The 25,257-nt window shown below is 46.7% G+C and overlaps 1 protein-coding gene across 1 annotated transcript in view; it reads left to right on the top strand.

Moving 5' to 3' along the window:
• Positions 1-25,257, top strand: part of Lamc2 (laminin subunit gamma 2) — a 63,917-nt gene that overhangs the window by 8,867 nt on the left and 29,793 nt on the right. Inside the window, exons 2-4 of the mRNA XM_075988242.1 lie at positions 12,368-12,556; positions 19,077-19,212; positions 23,429-23,527. Coding sequence (XP_075844357.1) covers positions 12,368-12,556; positions 19,077-19,212; positions 23,429-23,527 — 424 coding nt within the window. The remainder of the gene's footprint in view (positions 1-12,367; positions 12,557-19,076; positions 19,213-23,428; positions 23,528-25,257) is intronic.

The raw sequence follows: 25,257 nt of genomic DNA, 5'->3' as shown, positions 1-25,257 counted from the left end.
TCAATTAAAGGCCTCTTAGTGAGGGAAATACCCTTATTCTAATTGTGTCATTTAAGAATTAAACTGGGACAGACATTCACACACTAAGCCTTAAAGTTCAAGATAAGTTTGAATGATGAAATAGTCATACTTTGTTTTATTTACTTAAATGGAGGATCATTTTAAGATGTCAGAAAGAGACATTTCATGGAGGAGATTTTAAAACTCATAAATCTTGGAGCTGGAGAGGTGGTTCAGAGGTTAAGAGCACTGGCTGCTCTTCCAGAGGTCCTAAATTCAATTCCCAGCGACTACATGGTGGCTCACAACCATCTGTAACAGGATCTGATGCCCTCTTCTGGCCTGCAGGTATACATGCAGAACACTCATACATAAGATATAAATTAAAAAACCTAGGAAATCCTTATGACTTTCTCATTGTCACACATAAGCATGGTAGGAAGTAGCGTTTTCATCTTATGTAGCTCAGATTTGAAGACTGCTTTTTTTTCAGACAGGATCAAAGATTCTAATGAGGCTGGGGCCAAGTGACAGCTGCAGGGTGTGTTTTGCTTTGGATTTTGTAAGGATTGTATGATTCGAATATTTGTAAAATAAATTTAGGAACACATTCGAATAGATTCCTGTCACCTTTGATCACTGTTTTTTTTTTTTTTTTTTTTACTTCAAGCAGCCTGTGGCAGGTGTTTTAAAGGGGAATAAATGTTCTCTCCTTAAGCCTTATTCTCGGAGTTCAGCGCAGGTGGACTTCTTATTGCGGGACCTCATGATAAGTGGGGGGTGACAGTTGCTTCTGCTGAAATACTAGGGTTGATAGTTTATGGGAGACCAGTCATTTGACCCAGAAGTAGGGCATGGTGTCCAAGAGGGGATAAATTGACATCTAATATTTAGTGTAACTTCTTTGAACAAAGGGAAGAACTATTTGAGATTTTTTTTGCCTTAACTCACTACTCACTATTCCTCATGATGGTTTTCTTTTACAAGGGAGAATTATAAGAAGCAGAGGAAAGGAAGAGATCAACTAAATAGTGTAAGCCAGGCTGCTGGAAGTCCTGCAAACCCAGCTCCACAGGAGGGTGAGGCAGAAGGACCTCAATTTCAAGGCTTGTTTGGATCATAGAGCAAATTCAAGACTACTCTGGTTAATGTGTGTGATCCTGTTAAAGTAAAAGAATGAATGAGAGGACCAAGGTTAGCTCTGTGGTAGACCAGTCACCTGGCTGTCTAGGATCAGTGCTTACTACGATATATATAAAGTCATATGGAGGCATTATGTGAAACTAGGCTGAAAAGAAATAGATTCAGGGGGCTGGAGAGATGGATCAGCAGTTGAGAGCACTGGCTGCTCTTCCAGAAGACCTGGGTTTAATTCCCAGCATCCACATGGCAGCTCAGAACTGCTGCTCATAACTCCAGTTCCAGGGAATCTGACACCCTTACACAGACATACATGCAGGCAAAACACCAATGCACATAAAATAAAAATAAATCATTAAAAAATAAATAGGATCAGAGCATGTTCATCCTTATAGGCAGCATGAAGGAATCCCAGTGTTTACTCTTAGAAGAAAATAATGGTACTAGAAAGCTTTAAACAGAGAGGAGCTAAGAAAATTTATATTTTGAGAAGATATTCTGGCTGCTGAGTGGGTGGGAGGAAGCAAGAGAAGCCTCATAGAGTCTGGTCAGAAAACTGTGTCAGGTTTTTTTTTTTTTTTTTTTTTATTTTTCGAGACAGGGTTTCTCCGCAGCTTTTGGTTTCTGTCCTGGAACTAGCTCTTGTAGACCAGGCTGGCCTCGAACTCATAGAGATCCACCTGCCTCTGCCTCCCGAGTGCTGGGATTAAAGCTGTGTCAGTTTTGATTTGCTCAGGGTTGGATCCAGAATGTCCATAGTGGAGACAGACTTGGGTGGACTTGAACTGTTTGGTTAAACTCCAGTGTGGGATAGGCTAGTGGCAACTTAGGTAGTTGTCTCTGAGTGGTGAGGCTGACTTCCAGCCATCTGACTGGAAGCAGTGAGGTTTTGTTGTAATCTGTTTGATTATTTGTCATTTTGGGACAGGGTATCACTGTGCAGCCCCGTTTGGCTTCTTAAACTCTAGTTCTACCTGCATCAGTCAGTCAAGTATGGTCATTATAGGTTTCTGCCACCATGCTTGGTCTATGAGTTTATTGTTAAATAGTTTTTGTCTAAAGATATGGCCAGCTGGAGAAGTGGAGTGGACGGTTGAAGCTGGGAATGAGATTTGGTTAGGGAACTATGTTGGAAGGTGACACCTACTTACAGTGGTTATGAAAACCCTTGTCTTCAATGAGAACATCAGGACAGTTCCGGAGAGAGGGTCACAGGGCACGGGACTGAGTCTTGAGGAAACAGCATTTGGAGTTGGGGAAAGGTAGGATTCAACAGGGCTTGGTGGTGGAGATCAAGTGCCAGGAGGAAACCCTGCCTCAATGACGCCACACTGCCTAAGAAGGCTTGAGAGAAAAGCAGGAGGATCTGATGTCTCGGAAAGGGAACCCAGAAGGCAGAAGAGGAGCCAGGAGGCAGGCAGCTTTCCCTAAATAAGGAAGACAGCTCTGTGTCAACCTTAAGCGTTCCTACTTGGATGCAGTCACAAGAGATGACTGTAACGCATGCAGAGCAGTACCCAGAAGCTGAAATGGCAGCAGAAGCAGCGAGGCTCGCGTTGGCCAGCACAGCCGGTCAGGTTCAAACTTGCCACTGAGATGCCTGGCTCCTGAGGTAGTACTGCTTACGTGGCAAGCACGCTGCCCCATCCGGACCTGCTGAGCTCATGCCCCCAGCTTGCTGCACCCCTGCCCCTCCTCCGTGTAGCCCTCAGCTTGCTGCCTACCAGTGGCTCCTGTCTCACAGGCCAGGGAGAGATGGTAAGACCAGGACAGAGATAGTTCCTCTGGGGTTAGAGGCAACCTGCCAGAAAGTTCCTGACCTTCCTTGAAAACACCTTCCTCTCTGGAGTCTTTGCTTATCTCACTGTGGAGAGTTTTGTGTTGAAACAGTCGTTTTGCTGTTGTTTTTGTTTTTAATACAATGAATGCCATACAGAAGCAATAACAAACGTGTATTGTATTGGGAGATTTCTGCGCAGTTCCTGGGGTGCAACCTAGAGGTATTCATGTAGTAGACACTGAACCCCTGAGCTACATTCTCAGTCCTACATTTTGTGAAATGTCAAAGTGCATTCCTGGACTTCTGGGGAATTCGGAGGCTCTGGTTTTTATTTGACTTTTCTGTTTTTACACTATTTGCTAATTTATTTATTTGTGTGTGTGCGGTTGTGCACGTGCCACGGAGAACATGTAGAGAGGGCAGAGGACAACTTGTAGGTGGGTTTTCCTCTTTCCACCATGTAGACTCTGTGTCTTGAACTCGGGTCTTCAGACTTGGCAGCAAGCTCCCTTACCCACTGAGCCACCCCCACCCTGAATGACTTTTCTTAAGGTCAGATTGCCTATAGTCTGTCTCTCACTCTCCCTCCTCCTTCTTTTTCGGCTCCCTTCCATCTCATCTATCTCAGCAACAGTGGTGCCAAGCACTGGACCAGGTACCATTGGGATAGAGGAGAGAGAGATTCTAGAGATGAACTGAGTAATGCCCCACAGATAGGGTGTTGTAGACGGGAGCGGTGAGCTCTGTGGTCACGTGAGGAGGATTACTTCTGGTATTTGGAAAGAAGTCTGCAGGTTGTGAGCAGGGAAGTTCATAATCTAATACATGTTTCTTAGAGCATCCAGTCAGTTCTGCGGAAATGCAAACCCGAAGATCAGAGGTAGCAAAGAGCTTAGGGCTCTGAAATTCGTGCAGGGGTCTAGGTGTTGAGGCCCAGGGGACAAGGGAAAGAGAGTTAAGGACATGGGCCGCGTATACAGGGTTTTCAAAGGAGTTGTGTCTTTTCATTTTGTTATTGCCTTTGAGGCACCAGCAAGCCCAGTGTCCACACACTGCTCCGAGGTGGAAATCAGATTGCTCGGGTGAAAAGTTGGGTGCGTATATTATTTGTTTTTGTGGGATTTGCTGTTGTTTGTCTGTCTGGGACAGATTTAGGCTAGGCTCACCTCTCACTCACGGCAATCCTCCCGCTTCAGCCTCCTGCTTTTCAGAATTACAGGCATGTGCCTCACAGCTGGCACACAGCTTGCTTTTAAGTTTAGCACAATAGATGTGTTCTCTGTAACACCGGCGATCCTAAGCCTGCCAGGTTTTTACAATCTCTGGCAGCCGCTTGTTCCAAAAGATGCTATTTTCTTATGGGAAGTTTAAAAAGCGTATTGCCTGGATGAACCTGTGCGGCCCCTGGTGCTATCCCACCGCCTGGCCCCAAGCACAGCCTGGGAAACATCTTCAGTTTCCTCTAATTCTCCGGAGTCTACGGCTTGGAAACAGCCTTTGCCCCTCGGCTTCCTGTCCTAACTTGTCGGAGGCCAAGTGAGGGGTGGGAGTGCTGGGAACACCCCAGAGGGATTCCAGGCTCCCGGGCTCCATTGTTCCTTTGATCTGTTCTCCTGAGGAGCGTGGGTGGTAGTGGGTGGACCAGCCCACGTCTGGCTGCTTGGCGGTCTCCTAAGAAGCACCTGGAGGGTCAGCGACCAAGCTATCGGAGTTATCATTATCACACACGCTGCAGACTATCACACACATACTGCAGCAGTGCACAGCACCGGCAGACACAAGTGCCACCCACGCTTTACCAGACTTACAGAAATATGTGAAAATCTTTGTAAGATGATTCCGGTTCCGAAGTGTTTATTTAGGGCTGGAGGTGAACTTGATGAATTGCATTCCTTTATCTGTGGGGAGAACCTGGCTGGCTGTCAGGAGCTGGAGTGAGGGGACAGAGAAGCAGATGAGATTTGAAGAGGTGTTTCTGACTTGGAAAGAGGGCGTGTGAATGGCTATGCAGAGAAATACTGACAGGGGGTAGCAAGAGCGCCAGTGTCGTTTTGAGTCCCGTGTCCAGGGTTCATGTGTGCTTTTTATTTTCTGTTTGTTTTTTTTTCTTATTAGTTTTTGTTTCTGTGTGTGTGTGTGTGTGCGCGTGCGTGCCAGCATATGCCACAGCCCATGTGTGCAAGTTAGAGGACAATTTATGGGAGTCATTTCTCTCCTTCCACAATATGGGTTCCAAGGATTGAAGTTGGGTTGTCAGGCTTGATGGCAAAGTGTCTTTCTTTATCTGCCAAGCCATTTTGCCGACTCTGATTTTGTGTTTTCTGATGCAATATTTCATATTTTTATCTATCTGTATATATGCATGTATATATATTTAAATTGTGTGTATGTGTTTGTATGCACATGCATGTGTGTACTAACATGCGTGTAGAGATCAGAGGACAATATTTTTTCCTCAGGAGCAGTTTTTTGAGACAATCTCTCATTAGCTCAATGCTCACTAGTTAGGCTAGGCCGGCTGGTCAGCAAGCCCCAGGAACCCAGCCCTGCCTCCCCAGTGCTTGGGTTATAAGCATGTGCCAGCATGCCCATAATTTTAATGTGGGTTCTGGGGATCAAACCCAGGTCTTCATGTTTGCCTAACAAGCACTGACTGAGCTATCTCTCCAGCCCCTGTAATGACATCTTAATGCCAACTCTAGGCCCAGGCCTGCACATAGGGAAGCTGGAAAACTTGGGTAATGTGGTGTTTAATGAATATATACAAATTATATATGGATCCAACACCATCTTTGGAAAAATACGTTGGTAGCTCTCTTATGAAATCTTGCTGGCTCATGAAGTATTAGTGTCCGAGCACCCAGTGTAGTCTCCCTGTTGCTAAGTGGTATCTATTAGTTCAACAAGATAAAGTCAGGTACAGTGGCTCACAGCGCTGGGGGGAAGATGAGATGGAAGAATTGCTATAACCTAGGCTGTATGAATTCTAGGCCAGCCTGGTACACACACACACACACACACACACACACACACACACACACACACAGAGAGAGAGAGAGAGAGAGAGAGAGAAGGCAAATGGAGTAGGTGTGCAGCACAAGAGGGAACTCAGTAAGCAACAATCTGTCAACGTGATGGGGCATGGCGGCCCACACCTAAAGTCCCATACACTCAGGAGCTGAGGCAGGAAGATCTCAACCTGGAAGCAAGCCTGGCTACAGTGAGCTCCATTTCAAAACAAAAACAATAACATCTACCAAAAGATTTACCAGAAGGGGTAAAAGAAAATCTATAGCCTGGAATAAAATAATAAGGAATAATTTTTTATGCTTTTATGTTTGTGGTAACTTACTAGAAAGTCACTGTGTCCAGTAATAAATGGGCAGAGACAAGCAAAATGAAGCCTTAACTAGCAGAGAGCACATTTCAACCCCCTCCCCCACCATGCCCTGTTCTCCACCCCATTTTTACATTTAGTTCTGTCTCCTGGTTTATATATTGCTCCTTAACAAACATCACTATCCTGAGGAGCTCTCTGTGCCACTCATTTCTCTTGGTTATCTGACACCCAGATTCTCATGCAAGCTCTGCCAGGGCTGGGACAGATGCTGGCTTTGTTTGCTGCTGGGTCCTGGAGCTTGGAGTGGCCTGGCACATATTAGACGCTCAGTGTGTATTTGTTCAGAGTGGATGATTGAAAGGCCTGCTGCTGACTCAGGGGATGCCCAAGACGCTTGTCTTGACTTGCATGGTCATCACTTGCATGTGTGTCAAGGCCTCCCGACGAAAGCTGGATGGTTTATTTATAATGTTTGACAGAGTCAGAGTTTGGAAGAACAGCTACAAATCTGAAAAATGAAAGTGGAAAAAAATTCCAGGCATAAAATCAAACGCATCTAAACATAAGGGAAGGAAAAGTATGAAAATAAGAATCTATTGTGGGCTTGCATTTCAGTCTGTTCATCTAGGTAGAGTGAGCTAAGTTGAACTCCCGTGGAGGACAATAAGAAAGAGTGACTGCTGAATTTGTATTTTTAATCCATGTGCAGACACATGGGGGTAGATGGAGCTCTTTAACTGGTGGAAGCACAGATTTGTCTAGAGGGGTGGTGCCGGGGTAGGGTGAAATCAAAGCTCAAACAGTTCTGCAAAAGAACCTCTATTTAGAGCAAAGCAATAGAAAAGGTCAGAAGATGCGGCAAGGAGCATTGGGCCACATGAGTGAAGACACTCATGCCCTGATTATTGTTTGTATTTTCTTCTGGAATTCAAGAGATGGAGGAATTTGGTTACTAAGGGTGTATTATGCAGTTCTCTATTTTGATTGATTAGGTCATATAATCATTTTCTTTGTGCATGTCCTTTCCCTCAGTGCATCTGATTTTAATCACATGTATGGCCAGTATGCATAGGATGATACACACAGGCTTTTGCCAAAACATTCACTTGAGGAAACAGTTTGCCTTATTGTGTATGCATCAAAAACCAGCTCAGGCTGGTCCAGTCTTTCTAGTTCTCATACCTAGATGCCTTGAGAGTAGAGACTATACTTGGATAGATGCTGTCTTCGTTTGATGGCTATTAGAAGAAGACAAGCATCTTATTATCCAGAGAGGAGTGTGCATGTAGGCTGATGCAGGTGCGGAGGGCACCCAGGGTATCTGGGTGCATTGTTTGAAGAGGGGCGTGTTTACATAGTGTGTGCAGGTAAAGGAGGCAGGCTGCCATATGCATCATTGGTAGAAAGGGGTGTGCATACCCCAAAAGCTAGTTAGGTCTCTCTCTCTCTCTCTCTCTCTCTCTCTCTCTCTCTCTCTCTCTCTCGCGAGCTCTTTCTTTCTACAGAATCTCATTCTGTAGCCTAGGCTGGCCTGGAACTCTGCAATCCAGGTTGGCCAAGAACTCCCATTGATCCTTCTTCAGCTTCCCAAATGTAGCAATTACAGGTGTGAACCACCACATTCAGCAAGAGGTTTCCTAAAATTCAAAAGAGCATCCATTTATTGGTTCATTCGCGAGTACTAAACAGCTGCTATGGAGCAGCTCCGAGCGCTGTGTGGTACCCAGGGATTTAATTTTCCCATTTCCTGTCTGTTGGAAGTAAGAAGCAAAGAATAGTACTTTATCCTTAGCACAGCTTTGTTTTCTAAAGAACATTTTCATTTTTTTAAACAAATGTTTAAAATTCAATAGATTTCCTATACAAACCCAGATATCCTTCGAAAAGTATAAATGGAAATCCTGACTAGAGTAGCCCTTCACCTGGCTGCCTGCTGCCTGCCGTCCCCTGAAGGTGAGAGCCATTTTCCCTTAGGTTTGCTGACACAGTCTCTCTACTGGTTAGTCTACATCTAGCCCAGTCACCAGTAAATTCATGGTACTAGCTGATAAAAAGTGACCCCAAATGAAAGAGACTCATATAGACTGTATTATGTTTATTTTATTAAGTCTGGTTGCAAGAATATTCTGGAATTTAAAATATGAGGGGTTTTGTTTTTTGTTGGTTTTGTTTTATTTTCTTCTCCCCCAGTTAGAAGAGCTAGTTGTCATTGGTTATAGGGACATCAGCCTAAGGAGAAAATTTGGAGGAAGTCATGGTTCAAGAATAGACCAATGACAGAAAGAACAGTTCTATGCTAAAGAAACAGGGTGGATTTTTCCCTCATTGTCTGTGTGTGAGCGCTTGAAGCCTCAATGTTGCATCAGTACAGTTCCGTGGAACCCTACCCCTGCCTGGTAACTTCAGAGTCCTGCAGGGCAGGCTACTAGGAGAATCTTCTCCAAATTCTCAAGCAGTGCAGACCACTCAAGGCCAACACACTCCTCAGGTGCAGTCTGTCTGTGGGATGTGCTGACAAACCCATTATCAGTGTTGGGAGATGGGAGCAGAAGGGTCAGGGTTGCAAGGTCATTTTCAGCTCAGACTGAGTTCCAAGCCAGCCGGTGCTACATGAGATCCTGTCTCAATAAAACAAAACAACAGTCTGCTCTGAGTTAGAAGGGCTAATGTGGTTGCTTGGAGACTGTGCCTAGGAGGCACGGGCAGGGAGGGCACTGGTTCCTTGGCTGGCACAGTGGAAGAGCCTCACAGGGACCTAACACATGTGATGGGTGTACCCTTCCCCGGTAGAAATTTCACAGCACTTGACAGCTGTGTGGCACTTCTGCTGGAGATTTTAACAATCAGCTTCACCAGCAATAGTTGGGAAAGACTCGGCTTGTCAATGGTTCTGTGGGAGAAACAGAAAACAAACACCTCCAGAAGATTTTAATTTTTTTTTGTTTGTTTTTCAAGACAGGGTTTCTCTGTGGTTTTGGAGCCTGTCCTGGAACTAGCTCTTGTAGACCAGGCTGGTCTTGAACTCACAGAGATCCACCTGCCTCTGCCTCTCAAGTGCTGGTATTAAAGGCGTGCGTCACCACCGCCCGGCTCCCAGAAGATTTTAATTGGTAACAAATTCAGTACGCTGTAAACTTAGTGAAATGTTGGGTTTTGTCCCATAATGAAGGTGTCTAGTCTCAGACCAGATGGGATTCTTTTACAGCTCAGGCTGTTCAGGCCTTGAAGGACCATAGTCAGTTTTTGTCTTTTAAGTAAGGAGTGGGCAGCACAGGCCTTTAACCCCAGCACTAGGGAGGTAAAGGCAGGAGGATCAAGGCCAACCTGGTCTACCAAACAAACAAGGTCCAGGGCAGTCAGGGCTACACAGAGAAACCCTGTCTCAAACAAAAACAAAACAAAACAACAACAACAACAACAAAGAGAAAGACAGAAAAGAAAAAGAAAGAAGAAGGAAGAAAAGTGGGGTTTGTTGCTAAAGGAATAGTCAGGAAGAATCTGGAAACGATGACAGAAATGGTTGATATGCCTAGATCTAAAAATTGATCAATTAAATAAATAAATGAATGAAAAGGAGAAGAGTGTATGTGTGTGTTTGTGTGTGGGTGTGTTGTTTTCCAGGGAAGAAGTAGGAACATGGTGAGAACTCCAGAGAGGTAGACTTAAGACTCTACTCAGAAATGACCTGTGGGCCAGTGAGAAAACTCAGTGGATAAAGGCTCCCGCCACAGAACCAGACAACCTGAATTTGATCCCCAGCGCCTGTCTGGTGAAAGACAATGTCTGACTACTGTAAGCTGACCTCTGGCGTGCACATGTGTGTTATGGTGTGTGACACTCCCCCCATGCAAAAATATATAAAATGATTTGTATTACCAATGCACGTAGTTGGCGTGTGTGTGTGTTTACAAGATTATGAGCTATTTCAGAAGAGGCCATAGGACCTCTGTTCCAGACTAGATTCTTGAGAAGGGGAAGCAACGAAGACAGAGGCTTTGGAATCTCAAAGACCAGGGAGCAAATTCTGTCTTTGCTACTTAGTTGTGTAACATAAGGCAAGATTCCTAGCCCTCTAAGCATTCATCTCCCCATCCCCTAAACAGAGAGGTTAAACAATATCGTGATGGTTAACTGACTAATGGATGTAAAGTCCCAGAAAGAGAGCAGCTTGTTGGTAAGGAATCTCTGAGGATCTGAGTTCGGTCCCTGCGTCCCATATGGAGATGGAACTGATTCCCCAAAGTTGTTCTCTGTCCTCTACATGCGTGCAGTACCGTGCACACATAAAATAACAAACACACATACAGTAAACATAATAACATTTAAAATAAATGAACCAGGGTGGCTCTGGGATGATGTTACATATTCAGGGAGCCAATGAGATTGGTGGCAGTAGATTGTGACTTCAGGAATAGACAAGGGGCCTACGCAGGACCACTGCTCAGCACATGGGGCACATTCTCTGGCTTTATGGTTATTTCTCTGGTAAAATCTACATTCTGGACACTCTAGAAACAGCTTCGCATGCACCAAGGCGTTTCCTCACACACCAAGGCTACACGACCAATGAAGACAGCGTGGAAAGATTTGCCTTCAGACCCTATGGTTCAAGCTTCTTCACCTTCAAGTGTTGGTTTTCATCTGTTTCTTCTGAGGGAAGAAAAGGAACTCATGCAAGGGCATTGACTGGTCCTTATTCAGACAGACCCTCTAACAGGTGTCAGGCACATTTGTAGAGGAGGAAGCAAGATGTAAAAGTGAAAGCCATCTGCCCAATGGATATAGCTCACTGGTAGAGTGCTTGCCTAGTATATGCAGAGCCTTGGGACTGAGTTACAGCTGCATCCCCAGGAAGGAAAGGAAATTTGTTCAAAGAAATGTTTCAGTTCTTTTGATTTCAAGGCCCACCACTTTTTCTTGTAAACTGTGATTAAAATGCTTTGAGTATCTATAATATGTCAAATACTGTGCCAGTTATTCCCACTGTCTTGGCTATTTAGACCCCCACACAGGGTTGGCTGACATTATATGGTGCTTTTCTCTGACAACTGACTTTCAGAGGGACATGCTAGTGAGGATGAGAAGGAACTAGTCCAGTATAGTCAGACTTTCTTTGGGCCACCAGCTCCCAAATAATGGCACAGAGGCTTTTTATTAATTGTGAAAGCTAGGGTTTAGCTTAGGCTTGTTCCCAACTAGCTCTTAAAACTTAAATTAGAGCCCAGCGGTGGTGCACGCCTTTGATCCCAGCACTTGGGAGGCAGAGATAGGTGGATCTCTGTGAGTTTGAGGCCAGCCTGGTCTACAAGAGCTAGTTCCAGGACAGGCTCCAAAAGCTAGAGAGGAACCTTGTCTCGAAAAAAAAAAACTTAAATTAATCTATTTACATTAATCTATATTCTGCCATGGGGCTCGTTATCTCTCCTCAGTACCATACATCCAACTTCCTCCATGTCTGACTGGTGAATCCTTGGCTTCAGATTCTTTCCCAGAATTCCCATCTCTGCCCGGAAGTCCCACCTATTCTTTCCTACCTAGCTATTGGCCATTCGGATCTTTATTAAACCAATCAGAAGGTGCCTTAGACATATGAGGAGGTACAGAAATAATATCCAAACAGTCCAGATGGTCAAATCAGCCACTCACCCTTGCTGCTGTTGAGGGACAAATGGTGTATATCTTCAGTAGTGGACACCACAGACTGCTACTGAGTTAAGTAAGAGTTCATGGCTGGCAGTTCTCTTAGCTTGTTGACTTGCTCTTTTGGTTTACACAGTGACAAAACTGAATTCTCTGCAGATATTCAAAGCATGATTTGTCATATAAAAGCATTACCTAAGCTTTTTGGTTTCTCTTATGTAATCGGACAATTTGGTGACCCTGAATTCGTGCTTCCCAGACAATGGTCACCCCAGCACCATGTAATTACTGCTTCCTTTAGGTGGAACAAGAGTCCTCATTATCCCCCAATGGCCATGTCACTCTCTTTCCACTGAGTAATATAAGCCAACATGTAGTGGTCCCTGTATAACCGATTTAAACACATGGGAGAATATTCTGATTTTTTGTTTGTTCGTTTCTGATACTCTCTCTTCCCTCTTCCTTAGTGTGTGATTGCAATGGGAAATCCAGACAGTGTGTCTTTGATCAGGAGCTCCACAGACAGACAGGCAATGGGTTCCGCTGCCTCAACTGCAATGACAACACAGCCGGAGCTCGCTGCGAGAGGTGCAGGGAAGGCTTTTACCGGCAGCGAGAGCGAGACCGCTGCCTGCCCTGCAACTGCCACTCTAAAGGTAGGTGGGGAGAGGGCAAAGGAAGGAGAGAGCAGAGAAGAGGGAGGGAAGAGAGAAGGAAGGGAAAGAGGACGGAGTGGAGAACAAGCAAGCCAAGATGGAGCTGCTGCACCACTGGGTCCCCAACAGACACTGGTCGTTTAGCAACTTCTGCCTGCAAGGGAAAAACAGTTCTCTAACGTTGGGGGTAATGGGAGGAGCAGGGTCCTCAGTGCCAGCTAGTTTGAATTCTAGTGCTGAGAGTCACATACTTTGTTTTCAGTACTGAGAATTTCACACAGAACCTTGTACGTGCTGGGCAGTGTTCTACTGCTGAGCTATACGCCCTTTCAATGTTTGCAATTTTGAGATAAGCCCTAAGTTACCTAGGCTGGCCTCTCACGCTTGATCTTCCTGCTTAAGGAGTAGCTGGAATTACAGATGAAGGCTACCACACCTGAGAGTCAGGTTGCTAACTTTTCCGTGACCTGGGGACAAAGGAAGCTTGGTTTCTTTCAGTGACAGTTCTGCACATCCACCATTGCTTCGACCAGGCTGTTGAGAAAAGTGATTCGCTGGGTGTGGTGGCATCAGCCTGTAATCCTAGGCCTTGGGAGGTAGAAGCTGGAGGGTCAGGTGTTCATGGTCATCCTCACACACACAGGGAGTGGTCTAGGCTACATGAGATCCTGTGGCAAAACCCAAAAAGGAGGAAAAAGATGGGTGGTGAGGACCTGTTTCTGTGGCCATGCTAGAAATAACAGAAAACTACAGGGAAGGACTAGAGCCAAGGAAGGTGTTGTTTGCAAGAGCAACCACCAGATAGGAAGATTCTAGCTGGAGGGCGGGTTCACAGAGGAGCTAGGTATTATTGGTTTTGTTTTATTTATTTATTTATTTATTTATTTGTTTGTTTATATTATTGATTCTTGGTATCTCCTCCAATGCCACTGTCCCAAACTGTAGGTGGCTGTTATGCACAGAGATGTCTACATTGGACTGTGTTCATCACGGGTAAACAGTACACACAGATTAGTAAATGCATCAAGGGAAGAAGGGGTCTGTAAACATGCCGAGGTTTTTATTGGCTCCTCACTTGTCTTTTACCTTTCCTGGCATTTGATGCTTCTCCTTGTTGGGAAGTGTTTAAGGGCATAACATAATGTGCACTTAAAGTGTCGAGCTGTGGCGTGTCTCGACAGCCACAGCTGGAGGAGTCTGAAATCGAGCAGGTTTTGGTGGAGTGTGTTGGGAACTATCGAGAAAACTGGAATGACCTGGAATGATGTAGCTCTGGGGTCAGTCCCAGATTCGCCTGGGTTGGCTGTTATGGTGTAGTCTCCTAAGGGCTGACTAATGCTTTATCCTTTCCAAAACATTTCCATAGCCTGGCAGGCTGAGCAGCTCACACACCCACATTCCTGGTGGAGAGATGAAGAAACTAAAGGCTAGCTGAGGGACACACGGGTGGGAGAGACTGTTTCCACCTCTTGTAGCTATGCCTGGGCTTTGTGTGTCACTGAACCAGTAGCCTGATTTGAGGAGGAACCTAGAGCCTGGAGCGCACTGGGCAAGTGCCCTCTCTCTGAACCCTATCCCAATTAGCTGTTCAGATTCTTTTACTTCGAAACAGAGTCTCAAAGGTTAAGCTGCCCAGACTGTCCTTAAACTTGCTCTGTAACCAGCAGACCTTGGGATTGCAATCCTCCTACTTCAGCCTCCCAAGAAGGTAGAATTGCAGGTCTACTTTCAAGTTAATTTCCTGTGTGATTTCCTGGTCTCCAATGAACTGCAAGGCCATTTCTATTTTCAAGTAATTACTTGAAAGAATTTGTAACAGTAGTGGAATTGCTATTTGAGTGGAAAAAAAGTCTTTAAAAAGAGAAAATAATTCCCATCACTTCACGTGTGGTTAATTGTAGTCAGTCTTTCTTGTGGGACTTTTTTTTGGACCGCCAGCCCCCAAATAATGACCCAGAGACTTATTATTAACAATAAAAGCTTGGCCTTTAGCTTAGACTTGTTCCCAACTAGGTCTTTTAGCTTAACCTGTTTCTGTTAATATATGTTTAGCCACGTGTCTCTTTACCCCTCCTCCATTCTGTTCAGCTGACTTCCTCAAAGCCTCACTGGTGTTCTCTACGGTGTTCTCATCTCCGAGTTCCTCTCACTCCCAGGAAGTCCCTCCTATTCTCTTTTGCCTAGTTATTGGGCATTCAGCTCTCTATTAAACCAATCAGAAGGCACCTTAGGCAGAAACACATCTTTGCAGTGTACAAAAATATTAGCTCATGACAGAAAATGAAGCCAACAGTTGAATGGTGCTCAATGTAGTTTGGCCTTCATACCAATTTCTCATAAATTTAAAAGTGAGCTTATGCCACATACGTGTCTGTGCAGATGTGGTGTGTTTATGGGGGAGTATGTCTGTCTGCATGCACATAGGCACAGGTGTGTGTGGGTTGTGTGCACGGTGTGGAGAGAAGAACTCAATGCTGGACGTCTTCCTTGATTGCTCTCCATTTTCTTCACTGAGGTGGTGGGTCTCTCCCCGAACAATGACACTGTACTACTCTGATTAGCATATTTCAGTTATTTAAAACATCTTTAAAATAAGTTTATGTGCATGTGCGTATGTATATGTGTGTGTGTGTTTACAGTGTTGATGCTTGAACCCTGAGCCTTGTACATGCTGAGCTATATCCCTAGTGTGTGGACACGGACACACACACACACACACACACACACACACACACACACTCGTGTGCATGCGACAGGGGGAAGTGAGAGAGAGAGGAAGACTCATATTAAAGCTATCTTGGCTTTATTTTAATTACTGATGACTTTTGACACCCCCTGCCCCCTCAGATGCACATAGAGATCTGAGCCCTGAGAACACTCCCTGAGACACAAACCGGAAGGCTGCTCTTCAAAGTCAGTTGTTCACAATCCCTGAGCCCAGCTCATAATGTAGATTCAGGGCAGGTGTTTTCATTCTAGCAAGGTGCTTTTAAAACCCAGGGCTGTTATTTTAGCTGTTTCAGAACGTGAGTTAAATTAGTCATGTTTGCATTGGGAGACCTCAAACAGTCCCATGCCAGCTTTGGAGGCCTGAAGGATGACGCCTCAGGGGTAAACTGCTGGTATGCTGTTAACACTATAATGGTCTATTAGTGTGCTGTTGACTACATTTTTAAGCACTATATGTGAGACATTGGACCAGGCACCTCTTACATGTTAGCTCTTAGTCTTACGACATCCCTGCGAGGTGTGTGTTTATATGTTTTCATTCGCGGTTGAAGGGCCTCGCAGGGGAGCAGTTTGCCGAGAGACGTGCAGCTAGAAGCGCCTGCTGTGTGACCTGAGATCCACTGGACTCAAAGCTGGGGCTGTTTTCTGGTTCTCCAGCTTTCTCTAGAGCAGTGGTTCTCAACCTTCCTGATGCTGGGACCCTTGAACACAGCTCCTCATGTTGTGGTGCCCCCCAACCATAACAGTATTTTTGTTGATTCCTCGTAACTGTGATTTTGCTACTCTTAAGAGTCATGACATGAATATCTGAAATACAATATGTGGGTCACGACCCACAGGTTGAGAACCTCTGCTCTACAGCGATATTCTGCAGGTCGGGTATATAAAGATAGGGTCTTCCAAGTAGTAGCAGGTAATTCCACGAGAGTTCCAAATACGTTTGGAAACATTGGCATTGAAAATTTAAATGACAGGGTGGGAGGTGTAACTCAGTTGTAGAACACTGGTTTGGCATATGCAAAAGACCTGGATTCCATCCCCAGTACTACAAGTAATCTAACAATTACTATCATTATTAAGCAAGCTTCGGGCCTATCGTATATATGATGTCATAATCCCCATTTTGAACACAGAGTATTTATTTTCATAGGCTAACAGTTAATGCCTCTGAGAAGAATATTCTAAAGAATAAAATTTGGACTATTTGGGCCAACTCAAAACAGAGCTCTCTTTGCCACCTCATGATAATAATAATTTCCTTCAAGGGGAAGGAAGAGCTCTTAATTATTTTGCCTTTATTCATTTATGGATGAGGGGATGCCCATGTCACAGTGGGCATGTGGATGTCAGAGGACAGCTTGGAGGAGTCTGTTCTCTTCTTTTACTATGTAGGCTGCAAGGATTGAACTCAGGTCATCAGATTTGGTGGTGAACACTTTTATCCACAGAACAATCTTACCGGCACGAGAACAATCATTTCTGAGAAACGATTGCAGAGTTTCCTGAAGTTGAAAGCATAACTAACATTAATTTGAACAGGAAAATATCTTTTGGGATTATCAAATCGTCCATTTATGTTTAAGAAAAATTCAATACAGAGGGACATCTGTGTAATACATCAGAATCTCAACAGGAATTTTCTTTTTTACCTCTGTGGTCTGATTATTTTATTTGTGTTCTCTAAATAGTGTCTCCATCTCGGGCTGGCTTCAGACTACATATGTAGCTGAGGTTGGCACTGAACTTCTAATCCTCCTGTCTCGGTGTCCTGATGGCTGCAAAAGAGCTTTCCAGACTGAAGACAGTCAGGGCGAATGTCTCTGGGGAACAGCACATACATGCCCCAAGTAGAGTAAAGGGCAGAGTCTCTGTTGGGCCTGAGAGGAGGAGAGTAGATGAGAGATGTAGGCCCACAGGCCAGGATCATGGAATTTAAATCTGATCACTTGTGTGGGGGACTTAAACAAAACTGAATGGCCTTCAGCAAATGTTCTCCATCTTTCTCTGGATTGAGGCTGAAGAAGGTCGAGGGGAGGTGCAGACGTGGTTTAGGTGAGATGAGGGAAGATGGAGGCTTAGGCTGGGATGCTATAAGGGCATGCGCTGGAGGTGATGAAAATCCATTGTGCTTGCTACCCTCATCCCGAGTCTTTCTCTCTTGCCCTCAATGTGCACCCTGGAGGATCCATTTACTGAACACATCCATGGGAAACTGAGTTATTATGACAGAATGCACAGAAGTAATCTTTAAGATCAGCCTGAGTGTCGACCAACAGAAAGAAAATGTGGTATATACACACAGTGGAGTTTCATTCAGGACAGACAAGAATGAACCTGAGTTATTTACAGGAAAATAGGTGGAACTGGAGCTCATATTAGCCATAATAAGAAAGACGCAGAAAGACAAATATTATGTTTTCTCTCATGTGTAGAACCTAGGCTATATGCACATGTATGTATGTGTATGACATGAAAATAGAAGGAGAAAGCAGAGCAGAAGGGAAGAGTGAGGGCAGGTGGGTAAGTGGAATGGGGGAATTAATTTGATCAAAGGCATGAATTAAATGGTCATTCAGAGCTGGGGTTGTAGCTCAGTTGGTAGAGGGATTGCCCAGCATGCCTGAAGTCTTTGGTTCAATCCCCAGCACTGCATAATTCGTGTGGCAGCACACACCTGCAATCCTAGCACTTGGGGGGTGCAGGAGGATCATGTGTCCAAGGCCATCCTTGGCTACAGAATTGTAAGCAAGCCTTACATACATGAGGGCCTGTCTCAAAAATACCCTTGTTAAGCCCATCAGTGTATATAATGAATACACGCTGTTGAACAAAATGAACAAAACCACTGCTCTAAGACAGTGACTGGGCCACCAGGCGATGTCCCATAAGTGAAGTTTTCTGCTTCTCCTGGTAGGTGGGCGCATTCTTGGCTAAGGGACTTTTTTGTGTGTGGTTGACACGGCCCCAGGGTTGGGGAAATAGCTCAGTCGGTAAACTGCTGGTGGAACCGCAGTTTGATCCTTAGAACCCAGCTAGAAACAAACACTGGGAAGGGTGGCAGACACTTGTAATCATGGTGCCGGGGAGGCAGACGCTGCAGATCCTGAACTGCCTGGTCTACTTGGTGAGTTCCAGGCCAGCTAAAGAGCCTACCTTGGGTGGTGGGGATGGTGGGGGGAGGGGGGCGAGGCGAGGGTGTGACTATGGGTGGAGAGTTCTTGAAGAAACACTATTGCAGGTTGTCCTCTGGCCTCCATCTGCCTGCTCACATCCACATAAGCACACACGAGTCGAGTATTGACCCCTAAAAGACGGTCTCTGGTTGCTGGATACAAGGGAGAAAGCTATTCCTTCTAGTGTGCTAACATTTGTTGATTTTTCTCCTTGAGTTTTGAACTCACCATGTAGACCAGACTGACGGAATTGCGGTCATTCTATTGCAGCCTCCAGCGTGCAGGGACTATAGGCATGCATTACTGCACACATAGATGGGGATTTAAAAAGGAAGAAGAAAGAGAAAGATAGGCACCATGTGTTCCTTAATGTTCAGCCAGAGGGAATATGTAAACAAAACTGTTTTTGTGAGTCAGTCCCTCCGTCCTGTGACGCAGCCATGCTCAGCTGTCAAAACGTCCCCTCCTGAGTAGAGCATCCAATGACGCGGACTCCTCGTTAAAGGCGCTGAACAGTTTGGTGGGTACAGAGCTCACATGGGGAGACCGTCATTTTTTTAAAAGCCTAACAAGTATATTTTTTTCTTTTCTCTTTCTCCCCACCTTGTGGGTTACAGGTTCTCTCAGTGCTGGATGTGACAGCTCTGGACAGTGCAGGTGTAAGCCAGGTGTGACAGGATCCAGGTGTGACCGCTGTCAGCCTGGCTTCCATATGCTCACTGATGCTGGGTGTGCTCCAGACCACAGACAACTGTAAGCATCTGCCCTAAAAAAAAATTTTTAACAACTCAGGGAGGAAAGGGTTTACTTTATTTTTCACTTCCAAGTGACAGACCACTGTTGATGAAGTCAGGGCAGGAACTCAAGGAACGGAGACCATGGAGGGATGCTGCTTCCTGGTTTGCTTTCCAAGTCATGCCCAGCTCCCTTCCTTACACAGCTCAGACCCGCCTGCCTGGGAATGGTCCAGCCCACAGTGGGCAGGCTCTCCTCCATCAATTAGATATCAAGAAAATGCCCATGGGCTCACACCCAAGCTTGATCTGTAGCTCAGGCTGGCCTCAGATGATCCCCCTGCCTCACCCCTGAGAGTCACAGCACTCAGTTTAGAACGTTCCTATTTCTTCTTGTCCCTCTGGTGTGGCCTTTACTGTGAGGGCCAGGGTCTGGGGGACATGGATATTATGAAAAAATTAGGACATATCCAACTTTTGGATCTGTTTGGTTCCTGAAAGTCTGATTTTGGATTCAGCATGAATAACAAGAAGCGCATGCTCCTGGCCAGCTGTTTCCAGCGGTTGGAAATGTTTATTCCATCTCCATATTCAGGCCATCAGATTGCAGCCTTCAAACCTGGGTGAGGTCAAGCTGTGGAGAGGGAAAAATGCTAACTTTCTATAATACCATGTAACTACAAAATTCTTTAGACTCTGGAGAAAAATCATACGAAAATAGGCCAGGCTTGATAGCATCACTTCCCTGTCACAGCTGTTTACAGTCCGTGCCCAGACAGACACATCCTCCCAGCCTTACTGACAGTATCCTAGCTACCATCCAATTTTCTTTCCTCTGGGCCTTTGCATAGATCACTCTCTTCTCACCTTCCCTGACCCTTTTAGATCTGTTTCTCATGGCTCTCCTGGACCCCGCACTCCAGCCACAGTCCCTGCTCCAAAGGCATCAGTGTGTGGCCTCCATCCCTTTTCCTGCAAAGCCATGGAGCTCTTCAAGGGCCTCCAGGGCACACATCCTCTCCTCCAGGGCATGCATCCTCTCCTCCAGGGCACGCATCCTCTCCTCCAGGGCACCGCATCCTCTCCTCCAGGGCACACATCCTCTCCTCCAGGGCACAGCATCCTCTCCTCCAGGGCATGCATCCTCTACTCCAGGGCATGCATCCTCTCCTCCAGGGCATGCATCCTCTCCTCCAGGGCACAGCATCCTCTCCTCCAGGACACAGCATCCTCTCCTCCAGGGCACGCATCCTCTCCTCCAGGGCATGCATCCTCTCCTCCAGGGCACACATCCTCTCCTCCAGGGCATGCATCCTCTCCTCCAGGGCACTGCATCCTCTCCTCCCTCCAGGGCACACATCCTCTCCTCCAGGGCACTGCATCCTCTCCTCCCTCCAGGGCACCGCATCCTCTCCTCCAGGGCACCGCATCCTCTCCTCCAGGGCATGCATCCTCTCCTCCAGGGCACTGCATCCTCTCCTCCCTCCAGGGCACACATCCTCTCCTCCAGGGCACTGCATCCTCTCCTCCCTCCAGGGCACCGCATCCTCTCCTCCAGGGCACCGCATCCTCTCCTCCAGGGCATGCATCCTCTCCTCCAGGGCACGCATCCTCTCCTCCAGGGCATGCACCCTCTCCTCCAGGGCACACATCCTCTCCTCCAGGGCACAGCATCCTCTTCTCCAGGGCACACATCCTCTCCTCCAGGGCATGCATCCTCTCCTCCAGGGCACGCATCCTCTCCTCCAGGGCATGCATCCTCTACTCCAGGGCACACATCCTCTCCTCCAGGGCACACATCCTCTCCTCCAGGGCACACATCCTCTCCTCCAGGGCACACATCCTCTCCTCCAGGGCACGCATCCTCTCCTCCAGGGCACGCATCCTCTCCTCCAGGGCATGCATCCTCTCCTCCAGGGCATGCATCCTCTCCTCCAGGGCATGCATCCTCTCCTCCAGGACACAGCATCCTCTCCTCCAGGGCATGCATCCTCTCCTCCAGGGCACACATCCTCTCCTCCAGGGCACACATCCTCTCCTCCAGGGCATGCATCCTCTCCTCCAGGGCATGCATCCTCTCCTCCAGGGCATGCATCCTCTCCTCCAGGGCATGAATCCTCTCCTCCAGGACACAGCATCCTCTCCTCCAGGGCATGCATCCTCTCCTCCAGGACACAGCATCCTCTCCTCCCTCCAGGGCACACATCCTCTCCTCCAGGGCATGCATCCTCTCCTCCAGGGCATGCATCCTCTCCTCCCTCCAGGGCACAGCATCCTCTCCCCCAGGGCACCGCATCCTCTCCTCCAGGGCATGCATCCTCTCCTCCAGGGCATGCATCCTCTCCTCCAGGGCATGCATCCTCTCCCCCAGGGCACTGCATCCTCTCCTCCAGGGCATGCATCTTCTCCTCCAGGGCATGCATCCTCTCCTCCAGGGCATGCATCCTCTCCTCCAGGGCATGCATCCTCTCCTCCGGGCACCGCATCCTCTCCTCCAGGGCATGCATCCTCTCCTCCAGGGCTTGCATCCTCTCCTCCAGGGCATGCATCCTCTCCTCCAGGACACAGCATCCTCTCCTCCAGGACACAGCATCCTCTCCTCCAGGGCACAGCATCCTCTCCTCCAGGGCATGCATCCTCTCCTCCAGGGCACGCATCCTCTCCCACAGGGCTCCCTTACTTTCCTTACCCTACACACTACTTTTATTTTGGCTCAGTCATTTGCTGTCAATATTTGTTGCTCTCACCAGAGTAAGAGCCCTGCTTTGTTCTGTTCTCTGCTGGGTCCCGTGCCTGGAATCGGGGAGGAGGAAGAGGTACTGGGGGTGTTTCAGCATGATTGCAGCTGCCATTATACACCACTGGCCCTTGCTGCTTCTGTTTCTGCTCCACCTTGAAACCTTAAGAATCAGGGCTGGTTCCTGTGTCTCATCCACCCCCACGATTTTAGCGCAGTAGATGCAGAGAATGTGTTTGTCAGTTGACCTGGATAAGTACACAAAGGAAGCACAGACACAAAAGACACCAGGGGAACCGAGCCTGATTAGACCTAGCATTGATTGGATGGGGGTGTGAAGGTGAAGGAGTCAAGCAGGCTTCAGATTTGGGTAAGATTTGATGGGGTCACAGGACAGCCAGAGGCGAGCATTGCTCACTCTCCATCCTAACGTCTCTGGGGTGGTTGAGCAGGGTTTGGAGAGCAGGGAAGAGCTAGAAACTTCTAGACTGATGAGGTAGATATGTGAGCGTGTGCCACAGTGAGCAACGGAAACCAGTATGCGCCATGGGCCAGGGAGACAGTGCCAGAGTGAGCGACAGAAACCAGTGTGCTCCATGGGCCAAGGAGACAGTGCCAGGATTGAATGACAGCCCTGATGCCAGTGAGAGTCTCACCACTAAGGAATGCAAAAGCCATCAAAATCCACAATTCCATTCCTAGATACACATGCGTGATAAGTGAAAATGTGTAAAATACACAGAACCTTATATGCAGAAGTTCATGGAAACATCATTATAGCTAAGAATTGGGAGCAAGCCAAATACGTATCAACTAGTGAAGAGATAAGCGAGTTATGGCAAATCCATATAGCCATCAGAAGAATATGTACTCCATGGTATGACGTGGAAGAAGTCGTCACAGGTGGCCACATGTGGTGTGACTTCGACAATAGGAAGCATCCAGAACAGGAAATCTGAAGGGATAGAAAGACCACTAGTGGCCACATCCAGTTGGGAGTGGGACTAAAAGGAGGGACTGGTCCAGTTCTTTGAGGAGCACCGGAAATGTTTGTGACTTAGTCTTAGTAAAGGAAGAACCCAAAGGAAGAACCTGAACATACTGCAATAGCAAGTAGATGGGTTCCACCGTCCTAAAAGACATTATTGAATTAAGTTATTTCATGTATTAAATTATTAAATTAAATGATATAGAAATAAATTACAAATTTAAGACTACACTCTTTGGTCAACCAAACTAAACAGTTTAGTAAGAACTTGGCTTGCATTCTGGCACACTGGTCTCACTCTGGGTAGCTAGCAAAGGGTTCAGCACTGGTTGCTGCCCCACTGGCTTAGTTAGTACATGAGTCATTAAAGGCACGAAGAGCTTGATTGCTAAGGGAAGCCACCCCGAAGAAGGGCGTGGCCAGTAGATGCTGCTCGCTAGGGGCAGCTGACTTTAGTTGACTGTGACGCATTAGAAACTGGCTCCTGACTTTCTTTCTCTCTTTTCCCAGAGATCCCAAGTGTGACTGTGACCCAGCTGGCATCTCTGGACCCTGTGATTCTGGCCGCTGTGTCTGCAAACCAGCTGTCACCGGAAGCCGCTGTGATAGGTCTGTGTGAACCATGTCCTCTGAAAGCTTTTGGGAGACCGCCCTGGCACCTGGCATAAGAATTAATCCCTCACGTACCGTTGCGGAAAGCAGATTCTGACCAAATGTTGAGAACTTCTTACAACCTCTCTTCCAAAACTGAGCTTCCAAAACAAAAAAACCAAGGCCTGTGGTTCACTGCAGTCCATTTTCTGCTTTGGGTCCCTTTGCTTTTACTTGACGGAGGCAGAGGACCCCAGAGTCCCCTCCTGGGTGGCTGGGATTCCCAGGTGCTTGGATGTGAGATGGTGTGCAGTAATGAGATCATGTGACTGAAGGGGGTCTTGGGAAATGCCGGGCCTAATTAAGCAAGTTGAGGAAAACCCTTGTAAGGGAACCATGGCAGCATATGGCCATATATAACCATTTCGTACTGAAAAGGACCCGCCCCAGGGAGGGGATGGTGCTTACATGCACGCACATGAACTGAGGCACCACGTTAGAGCCCTTTGGGCCCGAGCCATGTTGGGGCAGGTGGAGCAGTGAGGAGCCGTTCACTCTCAGTTGCTGCCTCAGGATATCCCTTAAGTACAAACTGTGTTCAGACTGTACTCGGCTCTCCCTTGAGATGGCAGTGCGCAGAGGGACTGTGAGGGTGGCCTCACAGCTGAAAGCCTCCTTCACAATTCCTTAAAAGAAAGCAAGCGTTTTCCTGGCACCCTGCCAAACGCTTCTACCTGGGCAGAAGAAGTGCCAAATGCATTCCTAACTTGTGTTTGCAGGGGCTTCTTTGCTGCTGAAGAGAGAGTTAGGAATAAATAGCTTGAGTGTTAAGAAAACAGTCTCTTTGTGAAAGCCTTCATGTATGTGGAAAGGGGAGGCCCTCTGGAAACACGGCTCATCAATTAAGAGTCCTTGCTGCTCTTCCAGAGGGTCACAGTCAGAATCCCAGCATCCCTGTCCAGTGGCTCACAACTGCCTGGAACTCTAGCCCATTAGGTCTAGTGCCCTCTTTTGGTCCTGCCTACATACATGCGTCATACCCCTACATGGACACACACACAATTTATTTTTTAAAAGAAAACATTTGTAGCAGCGGAGGGGAGACAGAGGCAAGTTGAGACTGAGTTTTCCTCTGTGACATAGGCTTAGAACTCATTGTGTAACTAGTCTGGCCTTGAAGTCCTGGCAATCATCCTGCCCCATCCTCCCAATGCTAGGATTATACCACTTCCTGCTTGAAAGTATTATTATTATCATTATCATCATCATCATCATCATCACCATCATCATCATCATCATTTTACTGTTTTGAGACAGGGTTTCGAACTAGCTACAATAGCAGAAGGTATCCTTCTGCCTCTATTTCCCAAGTACTGGAATTAGAGACATGCCACTAAACCTGTTTTTGAAAGCCTTTTTAATTCTAGAATATGAAACAAAATAGCAAGCTACCTAAAGCAACAGTTGCCATCACCACAATTAGTGTCCCAAATGACACTAGTGGTCCATTTGAGTGACCACGGCTGTCATGCATGCGGATTGTCCTTGATTCTTCATCCTTTGCCATCCGACAGCATCCTAAAGTCTTTAGGATCCGCATGATTCCTTTCCCTCCTTCATCCTCCTCTCTCTGTAAGTTTGAATCTTGCCTCATCCCTCTGTCCTCTTCCCCTAAGCACATCAGAAATGATCCCAATCTCCTCGGCTTCAGGGCCACTAAGTGGAGCAGTAGACCTGGACCACGGAAG

Source organism: Microtus pennsylvanicus, chromosome 10, assembly GCF_037038515.1.
Source record: "Microtus pennsylvanicus isolate mMicPen1 chromosome 10, mMicPen1.hap1, whole genome shotgun sequence".
Lineage (NCBI taxonomy): Eukaryota > Metazoa > Chordata > Mammalia > Rodentia > Cricetidae > Microtus > Microtus pennsylvanicus.
The sequence above is the reverse complement of the archived record's forward strand: the minus strand, read 5'-3'. Positions and strand labels throughout refer to the sequence as shown.